This window comes from Etheostoma spectabile, chromosome 6 (assembly GCF_008692095.1).
Source record: "Etheostoma spectabile isolate EspeVRDwgs_2016 chromosome 6, UIUC_Espe_1.0, whole genome shotgun sequence".
Taxonomy (NCBI): Eukaryota; Metazoa; Chordata; class Actinopteri; order Perciformes; family Percidae; genus Etheostoma; species Etheostoma spectabile.
This window is the reverse complement of record NC_045738.1, coordinates 31,298,100-31,318,729: the sequence shown is the minus strand read 5'-3', so window position 1 is coordinate 31,318,729 and position 20,630 is coordinate 31,298,100. Positions and strand designations below refer to the sequence as shown.

General features: G+C 40.4%; 1 protein-coding gene and 1 long non-coding RNA gene across 4 annotated transcripts in view; one reads left to right on the top strand and one right to left on the bottom strand.

The window, feature by feature from the left end:
• LOC116691613 (uncharacterized) overlaps window positions 1–2,575 on the top strand; it is a 19,033-nt gene extending 16,458 nt beyond the window's left edge. The window contains exon 3 of the long non-coding RNA XR_004332515.1: window positions 2,457–2,575. This is a non-coding gene — a long non-coding RNA (uncharacterized LOC116691613). The remainder of the gene's footprint in view (window positions 1–2,456) is intronic.
• The window catches only part of ascc3 (activating signal cointegrator 1 complex subunit 3), a 263,454-nt gene that overhangs the window by 4,581 nt on the left and 238,243 nt on the right, over window positions 1–20,630 (bottom strand). For all 3 annotated transcript variants that reach the window (XM_032519352.1, XM_032519351.1, XM_032519350.1), the window contains 7 exons: window positions 19,353–19,485; window positions 17,819–17,944; window positions 13,861–13,972; window positions 13,588–13,722; window positions 6,075–6,299; window positions 3,263–3,414; window positions 1,747–1,873 (listed from right to left, as the gene is read on the bottom strand). In XM_032519352.1, the coding sequence (XP_032375243.1) occupies window positions 1,747–1,873; window positions 3,263–3,414; window positions 6,075–6,299; window positions 13,588–13,722; window positions 13,861–13,972; window positions 17,819–17,944; window positions 19,353–19,485 (1,010 nt within the window). The remainder of the gene's footprint in view (window positions 1–1,746; window positions 1,874–3,262; window positions 3,415–6,074; window positions 6,300–13,587; window positions 13,723–13,860; window positions 13,973–17,818; window positions 17,945–19,352; window positions 19,486–20,630) is intronic.

Here is a 20,630-nt window from a genome sequence, read left to right as displayed (position 1 = left end):
AGAGGGAGAGAGAGAGAGAGAGAGATGATGGTTGGGCATTCACACCAAGAAAAGGGATCTGGCAGTTTTTCCACAGGATGGTGACATCTTGTTGTGTTCCTAATGCCCCTCCCCCCCCCAACAAAGCAGAAGTATACTTTAATTAACAATTATTTCTTCCGTCAGATTGTTTATGGATCTCAATGTTTCAGAGTGCACTTCATTTCACGAAGGAAGAGAGAAAGAAAGAGAGAAGGAGGGACTTTGTTGTTCAGGAAACAGTCAGCTGTTACACAAACTCCTGGAGAGTTCAGTGCTTGTGTTTCATTTTCTCGGTCTCACACCGCCTAACCAAACCACACTGTTGGATTGTGTTTCTTCAAAAGTTGAATGTCATTTTTTTAGGCTTCCCCCCTGCGGCTTTAAAGCTTTAAGGTCTTCCCATTCATTGAATGGGAAGACCTGTGTTTTCTGGCAAACGCCTGAGTGTGTGAAGGAAGTACAGAATTGTGAGAAAAAGAGAAAGAAAATGAGAGTTTGAAGAGGGGTCTGTGCTAGATGGACAGATTTGTCAGCTACTGTACAGTAACTCTGCTGTTTGATGAAAGCTTGATTTATTCAAACAGACACTGTTCCCTGGTCTCAGGTGCCTCTTAAGTGTTTTTATGGAGAATTTAACATTTGGCTCAATGCAAAAGCCCCACCATGAGGAGGACATAAGACATAAAAAATATAAAAGGCACAGTGTGTGTGTGTGTGTGTGTGTGTGTGTGTGTGTGCGCGCGTGTGTGTGTGTGCGTGCGTGCGTGCGTGTGAGGAGAAAAGCCTCTCTGATTCACCCGGCAAAAGCTATTTATGTGAGGATGACTCTCCCTGGGCAAGCCAGACAGGAACGCTGCTGCACATCTAATTATTTAATTAGAGAGGCCGCCACACTCCACACACGGTGGAGGAGTAAAGGTGGGGAAGGAGGAAAGCGGGGACCCTGATTGGGTGAAGCCACAGGGCCTGCTGTTGTGCCCGGACACTCTCATTACTGCTGCAATTAGCACTTAAATTGGAGCTGTAAACCCTATCAATGGAGCTGTAATTGGGGATCCTGGAGGTATCTGGGACCACAGTGACAAGACTGCTCATGGCACGTGACTGATAATGGGGAGTGTGTGTGTGTGTGTGTGTGTGTGTGTGTGTGTGTGTGTGTGTGTGTGTGTGTGTGTGTGTTGTGTGTGTGTGTGTGTGTGTGGTGGAGCGAAGATAGTGTGTGACCTGCATGCACTAAATGTTGGAATAGGTCCATTGTGAAGATCATTTTTCTAAAACGTACAATAATAAAGTCCTTGCAATCTATGTTTTTTCATGGTTATTTTTTGTAGTAAATCAACGTTTCCCAAAGTAAATATTTTACTGATTTTGATGGACACTCATATTCCCTGGGGATGGGGAATCACCAGAGGCCTCACGGTACAATATCATCATATTGCAATATTCTGCGATATATTTCAATTTATTTCCTTTTTTCCTACTTCAAATTTTTCCCAATTTTAAATCATGTCCCCAAGAGGAAACTTTGTCAACATCCGTTTGTTCATCTCACTTCAATTTTTATTGCTGCCAAATGGGATTGTCAAGCAGACAAACCAACACATATATAATAACAGACTGATACTTGGCGTCTCTTGGTCGATACAGTATTGCCACGGAAAATATCAAGATACTATGCTGTATCGATTTTTTGTGTTCTTGCTGTGATAATATTTGTAATCTTACCTGTGCAATCTGACTTGATTGAAACTCTTGCCCAACAATAGCAGCGAAAACACCTTCCTTTCCATTGCAGGCAGCAATCAGCTCAGGGAGTCCTTCGATTGGCCTCTCCTTCTTATTTGCCCATTTTCTATGGAGTTCAGAGGGGGAAGGGAGATATTCTCGGTAATGAGGCAGTATCACAACACTTCCTACCTTATGCTTTCTGCCGTTTCTCACCACAGGGACTGCGGGTCTTCCCTTCTCATCCCGCTCTTACCATTTTTATTGAGTTTGGACAAAAATATTCTACAGTGGAGGACGCAGGCCTGAAAATCTTTATGGTGTGTGGTTCTGTGCGCGCATGTAAAAACTATCCCAGTTTGTTTTGAACACTAGGTCCTATAAGTGTGACTGCATGTGTGTTTGTACCAGTGTGGGAGGTTTTCAGAATGTAATTGATGGTGTGCGCTGAGTTGCATTCATAAAGGTGGTAATGCTCACAAACATTTAATCAGATAAACACGGACTAATGGTGCACATAATACAGCTTAAAGTATTTTCCCATGCATTGGTGTCAGAAACTGGTGTAAGTGAAAAGAAATCTTTGAAATTGGTACAGTATTGAGGGAGAACGCTGTCACCGGCAGCCGTGAACCGGGCTGCAATGGGGCATAAGCGCATCGTCAATTTCCGTCCACTAAAAGTTCTGGTTTTGCCACTGACAGGCTCAGATCATTATTCAAGTGTCTGACTACATTATAGACAGGATCCCTACAGAGATAGACCTTTTTGTTAACGAGTAATATCCTTTTGTTTAACCAGACACAGGTCAAATTGCCATTGCCAAAGTCCCCAGACCCCATTTAAATAAACAGTACTTTAAGCGTTTTTAGAGCCAGCATATTTCCACATGTAAATGGGTGAATTGAGTCGTGATGGTTGGAACAGTGGAAAGACGGACCAAGATTGCTTTTGCATATTATTGATATTGTCGACTTTGAATGAAGGGTGTTTTACAGTGATAAAATTCCGAGTCCGGTTTGACAATAGCGATTTAGGGGATGTTTCATTAAACAAAAAAAGCATCTTAGTCTTTAACAAAAGACTTTTCTCTGTAGTGATCCTTTCCATAATGTTGTTGGACACTTAATAACAATCTGAGCCTGTCAATAGCAAAACAAGCACTTTTTGTGGACGTAATTTGAAGGTGCGCAATTGCCAATTAACATTACATTGCAGCTTGTTTTGCCGCTGCAGACTGTTTAATCCTGGACCAATGTCAAAGATTCTTTTCCCATCAGTCACTTAGGGACAGAAACATAGGAAAATTGGGCCCAGGTTGAAGAAAAAAAAAACATGTGAAGATGCTGTTCAGACATTAATGGAACATGACAAGATGTAATGTTCACTGATTCTGCAGTAAGCACAGCTTGGAAGCAGGGAGACCAACAAGGCCGATTAACCATCTACTAGAGCTAGCTACAAATAACTGTATAGGCATTAAGGCTGTACCTGTGGTGGAAGGGATGTTGTGTACCTGAAAAGATAGAGGTCTTGTTGTTCTATATGGGGCAGCGTCAGTAATGAGGAGTCGTGCAGCCAGCGGCCCTGGACGATCATTTGCACCAGGTTGCAGATACTGATGGCCGTAACGAGCCAGCCTTCATTGGCAGCAACATCCAGCATGGCCTGAGGAGAAGAAAGTTTTAACTTAAAGACAATATACATTTTTATACCAGATTAACCTACACCCAGCAGGGTTTCAAATAAGCAGAGTTTTGAATCCCTAATTTTTGAAGTTCGGCCCGGGCCATTTTGTTGGGTAAAGTTTTGGGCTGGATATTTTTTTTTCAGATGTCATATATCAATACATTTTCCTCTTTCGCTCTCCGACTGTGACAATCATCTGAGCCCATGCGTGTCATGTTTCCAATTAGATACGCCATGCCGAGACCCGTGACGTAGTGACAGACAGTTGTATTCGCTTTATGTACTATTTCATGCACAGTAAGTATCAATAAAAACCTACATTCATCCATTAAAAACAACCATAAAGAAACCGAAGACCAGAACCATTTTAGTAAACGGTAGCAGCAGGACACCAGAGAAGTAGCCACATCCATGAGCCATGCAATATCACTGCCAGATACACAGCATGGAAAATCACAAGCACATGTACACACGCACGCACACACACACACACACACACACACACACACACACACACAACCACCCATCCTTAGCTGTGGACAATGGTTTACAGGCGTTAAGACATGGTTCTAACTTCAAACAGTGCAGACAGCGAGCACATTATACCTTAGATACTAAGTAACTTGCATGGACAATCTTTGATCAATAAAATTATAGGGTTGTTGTCAACATTATTGACTCCAATAACCTTGTCTGTTGTTCAATAACCTTGTCTCAAATCACTTGTCTTAACGCCACATAAACACAGAGTGAACACCCGTTGTGGATGCCAGACAATGAGATTCCTGGGTGTTAGATCTCACCTCTGAGCATCATGTTATTTATGAGATGGATCAGCAAGTTCAGCTGCAAATCACCTACTAACGTTTAACATTCCCCTTATTCTCGGCTTCATCGACAACACAGCACCGCTTTCCAAGATGTGCTCTCTTTTCATGTGCAGTACATAATTCAAACCTATTAGTTATGTATTCCTCTTGAACCTTTACATCATGTTGATATAACCAAATGACCCAGCTGTTATTTCAATAGAAAAGTTAGGCTAGTGTTGATGCTTCTAAACTTGTTTTACTGTACTGTTAAAACTGGTTAGTTTTGAATATACTGTGGAATGTTTATGATGACAAAATCAAAAAGTGGATCACTGAACACCATAAGTCTTGTATCAATGTGTTTATGAAATACCTAATTAAACAGTGTGAACAATGCATCCCACACATACTTCTTCAGGGTAGACAGCTTTTATATAATCCCTGATTTTATCATTACCTGAGAAGGTATTCTAGCAAGTGATCCTACTTATTGAAGCATTTTGTGCATATTCAGATACTCTAAAAAGCACTATTACTTCCACTGTAAAGATTAAAAACTAATCTAATCTAATCTAAATAACATAGAAAAAAGATAGGGAAATTTGGTTGTTGCAGCAGTACGGCAGAAACAACAGATAAATACATAAAATAACAAATAAATAATGAAGAGATACATAAAACTAAATTAAGAATAGCATAAAAAATACTGGGAACAAACCAACCGGCCTATTCCGAACAGGCACACGCTCCAAACGCACTGTTGGTTTAAATATTAGGAATAAAAGATTCCAAACTATAAAGTTCTTAGCTATTACTATTGATGTGATAAACATGAAAGTTTAACTGGGAGATTCAGACTACTGACACTGATGTGACGCCATCAGCTGATCATTTCACCCATAGACACTAACCGCTGTGTGTTGTTAAACTGCAAAAAACTTACAATTCAGTTATACAATGATGTTCTTGGCCTCTAGTCAAGTTTATCATGAAATTAATGTCAATTAGTTAGAGCACTGTTACATTGGTATACTCTGCTGCCGGCAATGCTTGTCGTTTTAACCAGATACAGCGACGGTCAGCTGCCTAAAAGTTTTTAGTCTGCTACTTGAATGTTTTGTAAATTAGAGCAAATCCAGGTATTTTGCCAATGTGGATGTTAGAACACAAAAGTCACTCACACTAAATAAAAAAATAGATCCATGTGGGTATATTTATTTTCACTTGCTTTGGTCCTTTAATGCCTTAAACATTATTTATGCTTTCTCTGACATGTTGAGACAATCAGTTTAGTGTCACATCAGCGTTTTACACGGTAAACCAGAAGATCCTCCTTTCCACCCTCGCAAGAATTATGAGTTGCAGGTTCTGCACTCTCCCGGCTCACATCCTACCTCAAGGAGCACACTTACAAGGTGACTCAGAAGTGAATCTGTGCCATCTGACCTCTGCGGCTCACCCAGAATGCAAATGCCCGGCTGGTCTTCAACCTACCAAAGATTCCCACATTACACCGCTCCTCTGCATTCTGCAGCGGCACCCCAGTGGCTGCTCAAAACCAATTCAAGACACTGGTATGTGTACCATGCTTGAATGGCTCAGGTCTATCCTACATCCAGGACATGGTCAAACCATACACACAAGCCCATCGATCGCAGACTGAAAAATTAATCTGCTGGGCCTGCACCACAAAAAACACCACATTATTTCTCTGTCTTTTCTTGTTTCTAAGTAGCACATGAAGCAGATCAACATATTTGATGATGTCAGCTAAATTAATTTAATTTTTATCACATTAGTAATTTGTTGCAGCCCAATTAAACTTACCTGGCAAATTCGAATGGAGTTGTCCAATACGGTCTTGGTATCGGTGTTGTAGTCGCTGCATGGCAGCTGGGCGTGGCTGAAGTGGGCCTGCAGCAGCAGGTGGGTCTTGGTGTGGGCGCTGTCATAGGAGTGGGGGTTAACCTGCAGGGGGAGCTGCTGAGCCAGCTGGCTGTTCAGCTGGTCCTCATTGTGTCTGACGGGCAGCTCGGCATACTCCTCTGCATCCTGCGAGACAGAGATCAAAAGTTAAACAGGAAGTCTAAAACATGTTGTGGTCAGACCTTTTTAATCAGAGCATCTGTACGGCATACATCTCCCTGCTCTGCTTGTAAAGATCGACCGAAGATTGTAATGATATTTAGAATTCTTCACATTTTTTAATTTCATTTCTGAGAATGCAAAACATTGAATAGGAAACACACAATGAAATGCACCGGGTAACGGGATTACTAAATTGACAATGACGGTCCATCAATCTCCTCCTGTGCTGTGGCTGCGTGTTGCGCCCTGTTTGTGGTTGTTATTCAGAGAGATGCGTGGACACGCATGGCTCCTCTCCTCTAATTTACTTCAGTTTAACTTCGACTAATGTAGTCCTATCAACAGGCTGTGCTGGGGGCATTTGTCTTAGCTTCCCCCCGGCCTGGACTGTTAAGGCTCCATCCATCACTAACTGAAGCCAGTGTTTCAAAAGCTAGGACCTTAAAAAGAACTTGAGCGGAGTGGGGGCTGGGATGAGGGATAGAAATAGGAATCATCGCAGAATGATTTATCTTTTAGTGTCGTTGTGTCTGCATATGTGATGTGCTGGGGAGAGACTATAGATCTTTAAGCAGACATCATGACCAAGATCTCCACACCACCTCAGAGCCCATGATAGGAACATTTACAGAGACAGAGGAGGGAGAAAGTAATGGGAGAGACTGGGGCTTTGAAGCACTAATTGCAGAGAAAAAAACTGAAAGAGTGGAGCAACGCAAACAAAAAGGGAGGGAGATACACACAGCTGAGGCCTACTGTGGGGGTCAGGCCCACAGTACAACTGCTACAAAAGGACACAGACATACAGTACCTAGTAAATTTCTTGAAATGGGAGCTGACATTTTTCTGCAGTTTGTCCCAAATATAACAGAAATCGTTGTGTTGCATTTTAGAAAAGCCTCTTAATTTGATTTTGTCCCAGCAGGTACAGAAAGACAACTAAATAATTAATTACTGAAGCTCAATCAACCACAATTATCAATCATTATCAAGCAAATAGGAAAAAAAACATTCACTGGTTTCAGTTGGTCTACTGTGAGGATTTTTTCTCTTTTTTGTATTACTGTAAATTAATTACCATCAGGTCTTGGGGAATGTTTGTCGGTCAAAAAAAACATTTGGAAATGTCACTTTGGAATTTGGAGCTGGTGATCATTATGTTTCACAATTTAGTTATGTATTTATTAATGTTATTATATTTATATTGATTCAAAATGTCCATATTATTTTGGACATTTTACGCCCCTCCTCCCCAGACTCAAAGTTTACGGAGGTTGCCAGTCTGAGGCCGTAGCATCCACAACAATGTTGCTAGATGCTTGTCTCACAGCCAGACATTACTCCACAGCACAGCAGAGTAGCTAATGTTAGATGCTGGCTATATTGACATAAAAGCCTGTGTTTATGTGGAGCTCTGTACCCGACTGACAACCACCATGTCTTGGCCTAAAATTATGGCAACAAGCGCTAAAACTGCCACTCTTCTCCCACGATCAGGCCCTGAAATTAACACCCGACCACCTGCCAAATATGGGTGAATTTTGCAATTGACGGGTAACACTGTCAATCTACCTGTCACATCGGCAGGTAGCCAATGAGAATTTAGTGATTCACACGCGTAACTATCAGTAGGCAGGGTAAGAAGTTGCTTGCGGGCCCGGACCAATCAGGGATCCGCATCACTGGAAGACATTGATTGACAGACGGGGCCCATTATCGCACTTTCAGTACTCGCGACAATCCCAGCAGTCCCACGTGCAGCCACTGACCAAGTGGGAGTGAGAACGAGTCAAATTCATTTCCTTGTTTCTGATATGAAGACAAGACGTGTGTGACTCAAACATCTCACATTTACCAACAAAACGTCCGGCAAAAGACGGTGCAAAACATTTCAAACCGTCCTGCCAATATGTATACATTTTAACATCAAGGTAGGCTGTAATGATTGTTTACTATAAAGTCGCTGAAAGTTGCTGCCGTTTCTATCCTGTCGGCTGGCTGCAGAGGGCAGAGCTGCTGCTCTGTTTCCCTCGCAACTGACGCACGCACACACACATGCACACACACGTAAACGCATACAATCACACACACTCACACATGGTGGATGCAGGAAAAAACAAAGGATTGTAGAGGATGACCTAAATTGAGGATAGCTACATTATTGTAGGCGCAATACTAAATTAAAGTCCAATAAGTACTTTATCAAACCGTATGAATGTGTGTCCCAGCCCAGGATAGGAAATTATGCCTTTATGCTGGATAATCAAGGCGGGCCCCCCTACTACAGCACGTGATGACGGCGCAATGTCCACGAGTAGGCTACCATGAATAGGACAGGATAGGCTCATAGAGACACAGCCATTCCTGTTGTTCACCTTTATGAGGCAAAAAACAACTGGCTGGTAAAAGGTGACCGTGGCAGATGGTAAAAAAAGTTAACTTCAGGACTTGCTGACGACTGACAGACGCACTTTCTCATCTTAAAAAAGTAAAAGTACATCAACAGAGTACTTTTAGCAGCTGTTTTTTTTTTATTCCCTGCTGTGACTGGAAATCAACTCCTCAAAATCAAAGGTTTGGGAATAATGTTGGGTTTGTTAAAAACAACTTGGATCTAATTTTCATAGTTGTACTCAACAAAGTAATGGTTGAGATCTGGGAACACAGCAATATTTCTAGATCAGAGTCTGACAGGGCAAGAAAGAGAAGAGGTCAGATGATTTGACAAATTGTAAACAACCAACAGTTAATCCAGATTATCGAAAGCACTCTATGTGGAGGTAGAATTGAAAGTGAGCATTGCCTGTAATAATACCTAATTGCAAAGGAAAGCTAATCTGCTTCCAGCCCCAGAATCCGGGCCAACATCTATGAGTATTTTCAGCAATTCATTAGGTCTGATGTTGTGCTCATTGAAGTCTCAATAAACAGAGCCAATCAGAGACAGCATCAAGAATGGGGAGAACAACCTCCATGCCAAAAAAAAACAGCAAAAGAAAAATGGCTACACAAAATGATAGTAAGCGTTGATGAGATTGAAGCAGCATCTAAATTGGCATATTTCTTCAACTGCCGTGGCAAACATTGGAGTGCTGATATTATGCTTTTTAAATTTTTCCCTTTCCTTCAATGTGTAATACATCTTTTTGTGCACTTCATCGGTTTACAAAGGGAAAAAGCCCAAAGTCCACCCCAAAGGGACTTACACCATTGGCACCATTTGCCTTTGCTTTCTCCTCTAAATAAGTTTGTCTAACTAGAGGATTAGTTCTAACCTTCCTGCTAATCTTGTGTTTCCGGCCCTGTCGGGCTTCTGTTTAATGATCTCGCCAATTTGCTTGGTGAGTACAATGTTATGACAGTATTACCGAATCATGTAGCAATGATAGGATAGAAGCAGTTTTTCTTGTCACCAAAATGTCAGGTTTTCTTCATTGACCTGAGACCAGTGGTGGAATGTAACTAAGCACATTTACTCAAGCACTGCACTTTAGGCCAAATGTTGGGGTATTTGTACTTTACTTGTTTCTTTTACTTGCATGCCACTTTCTACTTCTACTTTGCTATATTTCAGAGAGAAATATTGTACTTTGTACAGCACTACATTAATCCGACAGCTTTAGTAACTAGTTACTTTACAAGATTTCTGCACACAAAACACATGTATTTTATATGACACAATGTTTTATTAAAAAATAAACTAACCAACAATATAACAGCCTACAAGTGCAGCTGAAATGATTAGACCATTAAACATTGAGTTGAGTGTCTAAAATGTGAGTACTTTTACTTTTAATACTTTAGGTAATTTTTCCTGATGATACTTACATACATTTACATAAGTAACATTTTTAATACAGGACTTTTACAGTGTGGTATTAGTACTTTTACTGAAGTAAAAGATCTGAATACTTCTTCCACCACTGCCTGGCATGTATATTTGTATATGACAACACATTTGGCTGTCTTGTTGGACAAACTTTATGTTTGATGCAGTTTAACTTCACTGTGAGAACAGTGCCGTATTAGGCGGGGGAGGACAAATACAGCAGGGAAGAAAACAGAGACAAAAACAGGCTGAGTGGTGTGTGTAAGGAGGGGGTGGGGGGTGGTGCAGCAGCGAGGTGTGGGTGTTGCTCATTAGTGGCCACACTGCAGCAATTAGGGGCAACTGGAGAAGCATGCAAGTGCTTTGTAGCTAACAGGGGGGGAGTGGACAGGGCGGCGTGATGACTGGCCTATTGTATCGCAGCTTGTTGGGGAGGGAAGGCATGGCATGGCATGCTTTGGTTTGCTTTCAACTACATGTGTGCAAAGGAGAGTGTTGTCTCAGAGTAGACTCCCCTCCATATGTTAGCATCAATATTGAAGTCAGGTTAAACCATTCAACTCACTGAATGGACTTCCAGCTGAATGGTAACAATGTGATACAAAAATAAAAGTGAAGCAAGATCTAAAGAAAATAATGAAATAAATAAATCTCTAGTGTGAACTTGTAAACATTTCTCTTTTAGGCTTAAACTTTAGTCCCAATGGCATTGTCTTCTTTCAGGAGGTTCTATTTTAAAGATTATTTTTTTCTTTCTCTAAAATATGTAGGTCTACTCATTGTGGTTATATGAGTAGTTGTTCTTTCCCCTTTAAGTGTTGGCTCAGCTCGCTTGGATCTTTAAATGATACCAACAAAAGTAGGCAATCTTTTATCTAATAAAAAAACAAAAAATGAACGGTTACAAGCAAGTAGAGCCGTACCATGCAGTGGAAATGCGGCTATACTAGAGCACCGAATGTGTTATTTACCTGCTATTGTAAATAGTCCTAATGCACATTTAACTCCTGTTTGAGTAAAGTTTGCTGAAATAAGGTGTCTACTGAGTCTTTAAACAATGTAGACTATTTAAATTGTTATATTTATGTATTTTTAGCAGTCAAAAATGTTTTAAAAAAATTTCAGCATCTGCATACAGATCTGCATCTTCCCACACATGGTGACAGATGATCAAGAAATACATCCATTTCCTTCAAATAACTAGAGATGTCCATTAGGAAAATATACATTCTTTGAGCAAAACTTCACTTGTTTGTTGACACATGGCCTCATTTTATACTACATTAATATATCCTGTCCACTAAGGACATGGCCTTCTTGACAGGTTTTTTAATTAGTGTCAGTAAGTATCTTGAAACAAGAGAAAAGATCACTGCACTTTTACAAAATGACTTGATTTTCTTTACGTTTTGCTCTAATAAAATCTAAAAAATTCAAAGGTAGCCTAAAAAAATAATTGATGAAATAAGGAAATGCACTATGTATAAATACAAACAGATATTGATCCATTGAAAGCAGGGGTAAAAATTTGTATGTCATCCTCCCCCCCTCAGTGACGCGTTATTAGAGAACCCACGCAACTTTGAGGCAAGTCCCGCCCTTCAAAAGCCTTCACACGCTACGATTGGCCAGGCGTCCATGCCTACGCTAGATTTGTTCAGGTCCTTTCCCCTGGCTATCCTAACTTTAACCACTCAAGGTCAATGCCTAACCCAACCAATCGGGCTGCTTTGCCTTGAAATTACGTGGGATTGCGTGGGATGCATAATAACGCCTCAGTGAATAATACTGTCTCATGTCTGGGGTTGATCGCACCAATCACAAGCCAGAGTGCTGATGCACAAGGTTAATCAGTAAAAGGAAGAGGGCGACATATCACACTGAAGCCCCAGCATGAGAAGCGTTAACGAAGCTTACCCAAAGGTGTTAATACAATAGAAGGGAGTAAAATGCATGTGTGGGCATGAACATTCCCTTAATCTATCTTTTATTGGCAAATGCCAAAAACAATGTAATAAGGTATAACTTCTATCACTGATTACAGAACAACAAAAAAACAAAAGAATTAAGAATTATTGTTATTAGTGTTTATAGACATTTAACATTTATAGGCAAGTTTCATTCTGCTTTCCAGCTAAGCACTAATCGAACAATACCGCTGACAAGCCATGCTGACACGGTAAAAAGTTGTTTGCTTTCCCCGTTCCCACGCACCTGTACCTGTGTCTGATAATTACCTATATACCTAAACGCTCCACCCAGTGATCAAACACAAAACTGCATGTACATTCATGTCACCAAAGTGCTATATAAAACAAAACAAAAAGTTATATAATGGCTTCAACTACAAATGTGTGACAAAGAGAGCCATATATATATTTATAAAAAAAGTTGTGACATTGATAAGCAAAATTTAGTAAGTGGTGACAGACCAGCAGCTAGGGCGGTACAGGTTTTTCCTTACCGCGGTTGAAAAGCAAGAAATTCCTGCGGTAGTGCGGTAAACCACAACGCCCTTACGAGTAGCATACGTTAGAGCGAGAACAACAGAGTGCCTTAAGTGAGTGACGTCAGTGCCTGTGTGGTCGCGCAAGGAGAGCGAGCGTTAACGGAGAGTAGAGTGCCGCTGTGAGGAAAAGAGAGAGGAAAAAGAGATGGCAAATTTGATGTAAAGTGAGATAAACGTGAACAATAAAACAACAAGATTGAGTTTCTCAAGACACAGTGGCTTTATCTGTTGTCAATACCGCAGGTAAACCTTAGCACGGTGTTTCCATTTCAGCTCAATATGAGAGTCTTTACTGTGTTTCGCCGTCATTTACAGCCACTCTTCTTTCTCTCCTCACTGTTGATCTATTTCACAGACAGTTCAGAAAGCTCTTTTGTCAATAAAGTAAAAAAAACAAAAAAACAGAGCAGACGCTTCGCAGCACAGCGAATACCAACATAACCAACAAAAGCTGCTCTGTTTAGGCTACAAAACATGCATGCAGGCTGAAACTCAACCGTGCGATTTTGTAGGGATTAAGCTATAAGCAGAGGGAAACTCCGCTATCTGCAAGGCTAATGTGCAATGGTAAAGCATTAACGTTAATGTGTCCACGTCCACCTCAACTCAATGGACTGTCCCTCCTCATGTGCAAATCTGAAGTGACCAGCAACTTAAAAATAAAATTCTGTCCATAAAGTCTTGACTGTAGGATAGAAGACAGTCCATAAGGATAACTACACAATGATTATTGCATTATTATATTTCATATCACAATATCTGTTGTCCATGTAACTTCCGTGAGCAAAAAGTAAAAAAATAAAAATAAAAAATATGCGGTGATTATGCCATTAAGGCACGTGACCACGATAATGTTGTAACCGTCCCAGCCCCAACAACAGTAGCTGTATATACGTAGACCGTGTGAAACTCACCGACAGAACGGAGAGCAGCTCATGGATGGGCAGCTCCGCCCTCAGTCGCTCTTTAAACGTGCGGATGGTCTGATGCTTCAAGTAGTAATAGGAGGAGATGCGACCATAAGTCAGTGGCTCAATGGTCTGATCATCCTGGAGCATGAATAGAAACAACAATTTGACAAACACAAACTTGATGGCATATTAAAGAATTTGTGGAATTTTCAGAGAGAACTTAAAGATACACGCACACGCACACACACACATGCACACACACACACACACACACACCTCTTTTATCTCTATGCAGTAGGAGCACTCCAGGTCCCGCAGGCTTCTCTCCACCAGGTTGGACAGGTATTTGTTAATGGACTCGTGGCTGATGTCTTCTAGGCTGTAATAACTAAACAACACAGGACAAAAGAGCATGATTGCAAAACACAACAATTACTTTATGTAAAAATACAGAAGAAAGTGTGTTTAACAAGAGACGAATAAGAAACTTTCATGAAATTGAACAGTACAGTGTAGTGAAATTCCATCTCTGCATTAACCCATCCTAAGCATTAGGAGCAGTGGACAGCCACCTACAGCGTCTCAGGAGCCACTTGGGGTTAACTGTCTTGCTCCAGGACACTTTGACATGTGATTAGAGGAGGCCGGAATCAAACTGGAATGGAATGGTACGTTGGAATAGTACTTTCAAATAGAATAGTAATAGTAATTTCAGCATTCGAATAGTATTGTTTTTTTTACTATTCAAATGATATTTGACTTTCAACAGCCCTACTGCAAACTACTTGGATTTTGTTAGCAACATGTACACATGAATATGAACAACCAGGTTTCCATATAACATCATATCCCAGATATGATTAATTAAACAATAAGACCCAAAACCGAGATGAGAGATTGGTTGAGAGTTTCTCTCCTCAATGATATTAACACTGATGATGTAACCTCATTAGGGCCTAATGGAAAACCCAGAAATAAAAATTGAAATGGCTTGTCACTACTGTATCGACACGTCGTTGCTGGTTAGAATCTTGTACATGCTGTTTTGTAAAGAAAAGCCACAGCTGAAAGAAACATTGCCAGCCCTTGCCAGTAAATGGTTCCCAGGTTAGACTGTTATTACCTGAAATAAGACAACCAGTGGCCAACAACCAAAATGGGTTCCATGCTCACTGCTCCGCACTGCTAAGTAAGAGTTACCACATGAGGCTCAACAAAAATGTAATCAAAGACATTCTTCATTAGCTCCCAATGCCAATAATTGTGCATGGTGTGTACGTTAAATAAAAAAAACGGAAGAAACCAAGCACGGTTTCAATAAAGGTGGTAAAAACGGATTTCCAAAGATCCAAAAGATGTGTTTGCAAGGGTAAAAGAACCTGTAGAAATCTGTAATGTAAGTCATGTAAAATATGTCTTGGTTAAGTTGGAGAACTGCTTACAGAACATTACTGGGGGTTATGGGTGCTATTTGAGTGCCATCTGGTTGTTCTCTAGTGTCAGTGGATGGAGCTAATAAGTGGTCCTTTGTAAATTGCTGTGAAAGTTGCAACGCAGTATTGGTGTGAGACCTTCCTTTTGTTTGTTTCAGCTGCAAGCTAAGATGAAATACATATGCAAGTCTTTAAACGGCATCTGTTGTTGCCAATTATTCTGACTTTGGAAACACTTGTACAGATGTCGGGTTTGGAGAATGGAAGGCTGCTAGTATTACTAAAATATGTGATAAGTATGTAGGAGGTACATTCAACAATTAAAATAAGATGTCGATAATACGTATTATATAAGTATATAAAAATGGTTTATTTTCTTCATTTTGTTTTTCTCTATGGCTTAACGTTTTGGGGAAAAAAAATCAAATTACAATTTTTTTCTGCAAGATATTACAATTACGAGTCTATTTGCCATTTTTCTTAGCTACATATTGCATCTTCTACAATCGTGTTAAATAAAATAAGATCGATTGAAAATAGGACATTTCTGGAAACAATCTATGATATGTAACATTATACCAGCATTTGTCATAGGAAAAAACAGTAAATATAATAATAAAAAGAGGAATAAAATACGTTAAATGTTACACCAAACATTCAGCTAAATGATTCACATTTGATTAATCCCAGTCTTCACGATTAACTAATCTTTCAAATCACGATTTCAATTTGAAAATGATTAGTTGTTTAACCCGAATAGGCTCTGTCTTGTTAGTTTTTTGCCTGCATGGAAGAATGGGTATATAAAAAATATATAACTGTTGAAGTACATGCACATGCTTGGATAGCAGTTTATGTTCAATAATTGGTGTACGTCATTTTAATCCAAAGTATATTCTGTTTCCATGACAAATAAATTACATCAAACAAGAAACTGTTGCCAAAACTTTAAGATTGAGCATTAAGTTGCAGTGAAAAGTTAAAAAAAGATGACGTCATTAACAGCTGGAGGGGGACTACTAGATTAAGGGTAATTTTACAGTTGTCTGCATAATGCATACAAACTTCTCAAAAAAAAAGACAAAAAAAGAAGCCCACTTCTCATATTACATTAAAATAAATGATACCTTCATGATCATCTTACAAAATAATTTACTGTGCAGTAAAAGGAGTAATCACAGCCTCACTTGCGGGCCGGAAGCAGCAGTTGAGATGGCTGATGGTCAAATTTAATGTGTGTTTAATGTTAAGTATTTCTTTTATTCCCATCGCTCCACATGTTAACAGCATGCAGTTCTAAGCGCTGAATGTGTTTATTACTGAACACATTTCACACTGGTGGCAGCGCCTGTCTGATTAAGTCATGGCCATTAGCATCATCACCATTAGGCTCCTGATGGCACAGGGAGTCAGCCAGCAGATGTTTACGACACCCATGGGACCCTGTGTCTGTGTGTATTTGTGTGCGTGTCGGAGAAATCAAAGCCTGAAAGCAGTAGTGACAGATTAGCTGTTCAGATATAAAACACAGCTGCATGGAGATAATGGTGTCGGAGATCTGCACATTCACAGGCAAAATTTAAGACATGAAGCTGAATTTAAGATTGCCGACACACAACTGTTAAAGAAAATCTGTTTGTCATATTGCAACCAAATGCAGTTTTGATTTAATGGAAGACGTGGGTCTAACATAATGTCAACTGTAAGTGCAAGTAATGTAATCCAAAGAACACTGTCTAATGGAATGCTGCTCCACTAATGTATAGTATTCTTTTTTTTTTCCTTTGCTGTAAATTGAATTATAATGTCAACTATTAAAGAATCTATAGAATGCGTCCTGTCCACTAAAATAGTTACTATGGGTAGGAGTAGGAGATCATTACTAGAATTTGAATCCGGTATCAGAACCAATCCTGGATATGCATTGCAAATTTCACCATTGTGACACTAATAAAAGATTTCTCAGCTTATCATTGTCAAATCCTTACAGGTTTAGCTTTCAACCTTTAGAGATCTGTAATATTGTAACTGTAAGATTCAATAAAGAGAAGCAATAGTAAAATATGTTTTCACAATTGCAGTACTGGGCAGCTTGTTATCATTACAACCTGGACACTATGAAAGCAACAGAAAATGCATGGATGGGGATTAAATATAACTTTTAAGGACCTGCAGATACTCTGATTATGTTTAGTATATATACTGAAATGTCACAAATTATTACATAAAATTGTAATACTATTATGGATATCACATGATTATACAATACCAATTGTAAAAAGTATAACTAGTAATAATACAACCACTGATAATCTTTGTAATAGTGGTAGTTGCAGTAGTATTCATATCCTGGGTCTCAGTAGTGTTTATGAGTTTCGGATGCATTTTTCCGCCTTTATTTTGACAAGACAGCTGAAAACATGAAAGTGTCATTCCCCCCAAATGACACGATTCAAAGTGACCCAAACATTGAGTATTGACCTTAAATCCAAGCTTAAATCCCAAATGATGAGCGTCAGGATTCACAGACCTGTATATTGGTACAATCCTACTGCTAGGCCTCAGCCAGAGACTGAATGGTAAATGTGGGATGACAGCCGTGCAAATACCAACAGGCTGGAATGTTCTGGAATGGTCTCTGTCTACACAGCTCACAGATGTTTGACCGAAGAACATGGCACTCCTCAAACCATGTTGTGGGAGAAGGCCAAGAATGTGCGCATGTGCGTTGGCATTGGCTTTGAACAGCATGATTTGAAGCAGTTGGTTATGATATGTGGTGTGAGCAGGTTTTTTCTAACCTGGGATTCATCACCAGCCGCCTGAAGAAGTACGTCCAGGTGATGTAGTCCATTGCATCCTGTTTGGACGAGATGGTTCCTGCAGAAATCTCAGCATTCAGATGGTCGGACAGCACAGTGAGGAGGCTGGGGATACAAAAAACAATCACATCCAAAATCATTCTAAATAAGCGGTCGAGTTGGATTTTGAACTTCAATATTTTTTATTTTTATATAAACAGAAAATCGTTTGTGCCACCAAGTAGATTAGCTGGTTAATTGCCAACAATTATTTTAATTAATTGTTTACATACTTTAACTTACTGTCAAATAATTACAGTGGAGTAAAAAGGACAATATTTCTCTCTGAACTGTAGTGGGTTATAAGTATTAAATAGCATGAGAAGAATATATTTAAGTAAAGTGCACAGTACCTCAAATTTGTACGTAAGTGCAGTACTTGAGTAAAATTACTTAGTTACATGTCACCACTGAGCATGAACATTGCATATGGACTTGTTTCTAGTAGAGTCAGTTAGGTTTTTAGTCTTGTGAGACTGTGTATACATTTAAAAGCACTCCTGACTAAACACCTACGGATGAAGTACTGTAGATGTAGGTAAACTCATTGATAGAAGCACACACACACACACACACACACACACACACACACACACACACACACACACACACACACAACACACACACACACACACACACACACAGAGTTTTCAGTAAGTTCCTCAAGGACTAGCAATTCTGGACCTGAAACAAAATCTGTTGTATGTTATGGTGGCAATTTGGTATCTTCAAATTCACCATTGTCATCCCATATTTCTTCATTCAATTTTAATTATATTACTCAAATTTAGTCATTTTTTTATTCTAGTACTGCATCACTAAACTAGATGTGGCTGTACATTGGCCACCGATCTTTGAGCTGGCACAGCTTCCTGGTAATGCTGTTGTGCTTCTGTACCGTTAGTTCATATTACTCTGACAATGTCAGGTCAACCATATGTTATCCTGCAACAGGAACATTAAATTCAACCATTACAAACTACCTGCCTCCCAGTTTGTTGTGGTTCAGTCCAGTCTTTGTGTCACCACCAGGTATGATGCATATCAGGCATATCTCACCAATTACTGATGCTCTTTGGTCATTTGTGAATGATACTGGGACATTGTCCCCCTCCTGTGATACTTATGGGTCTTTAGTGTGCTACATCTCGCTTGCAAATTTTGCAGTTAACCAATTCAGCCTTTTACTTTGTATGTATATATTTGTGTTTCAGTATTTATTGTTTATTAGGCAAATTTCACATAAGTGCACTTGTTGTGGCAATGAAGTCTTTTCTTGATTCTGATATTCCCTGTCACTTTAAGGTTGAGTCATTTTCTTCAGTTCTGCCACAGGTTTTATTAGGGTATCAGTGTGACATGGAATGCTATCTTGTTCATACAGGAACTACAGATGCACAGATTTAGAACTTAGCATACCAGAAAGTGATGAGAGGAATCCTAATAACCAAGACAGCAGACGTGCAACTGTTACCTGGACTCAACAGGGAAAGGCTCATAGAGGAACTTCTTGTAGAAATCCTTTTTGATGTCATGAACGAGGATAACCGCTTTGCCCTGGTCATCAAACTGAGGCCGACCTGCTCGCCCCATCATCTGCAGAACATCTACACATAGAGCACAGACATTACAGAAAACTGCTTTCCATCCAATGCTCTATTTTCTTTAAACAAGCTGCAATGAAAGAATATTTTTGTAATCACTTTGTTGTCTATTCCAGGACTTTCTTTAAAATTTCCCAAAGCTGAAATCTTTAGTGCGTCACTTTTTGATATTAATCAACATCCGGTACATCCAAGCCATTGCCAAATGAGTTGCAACAAAGCTAGTTAAGACTTTCAGCTCCACACAACGCTCTCTGTATTTCTCAGTATGGCTATGTTCTGACGATATTGGCGTCTGATGAATTTCCCGCGCAGAAACTCAAGTCAAGTCCTCGTTGGCTACTAGCAACTGCATGGAGGAGGGGTGGGGGTGGTCACGGAAGACTTGTATCATGTGGACGCACCGACCCGGCCTTGGGCGAGGGAAGGAGGGACCCGGGCTCAGCCTTAAACAGCGTACAGAACGGCCAGAGAACTGTACGCAACCGCCGGCAACAAAACAACGTGCTGGAGAGCCCAAGAACTCACTCTTAACATCTGTCTGTGATTGTATTTGCATGTAAGGTAGACAGCAATCACTTTTTGGCGGATGACCACTTTTTGGCATATGACACTGGTAGCAGCTGAACTGCAATCAATGAGCCTTCACATTTTAGGGATGTAGCAACTCCCTGCCTCCGCTGCTGCACTGCCCATGTGTGGGGACACACGCACAGAGATATCCCAAGATATAGATAGATTGCTTACTCTACACATTTATAATGTAAACATCTCTTTCATCCATCCATCCATCTTCATCCGCTTATCCGGTATCGGGTCGCGGGGGCAGCAGCTCCAGTAGGGGAACCCAAACTTCCCTTTCCGAGCCACATCAACCAGCTCCGACTGGGGATCCCGAGCGTTCCCAGGCCGGTTGGAGATATAATCTCTCCACCTAGTCCTGGGTGTTCCCCGAGGGGCCTCACCCATCTGGACCCCTAGGGAGGCGCCCAGGAGGCATCCTTACCAGTTGCCCGACCCACCTCAACTGGCTCTAGTCCGAGCTCCTCTCGGATGACTGAGCTTCTCACCCTAACTCTAAGGGCCAGCAACCCTCCTGAGGAAACCCATTTTGGCCGCTTGTACCCTGGATCTCGTTCTTTCGGTCA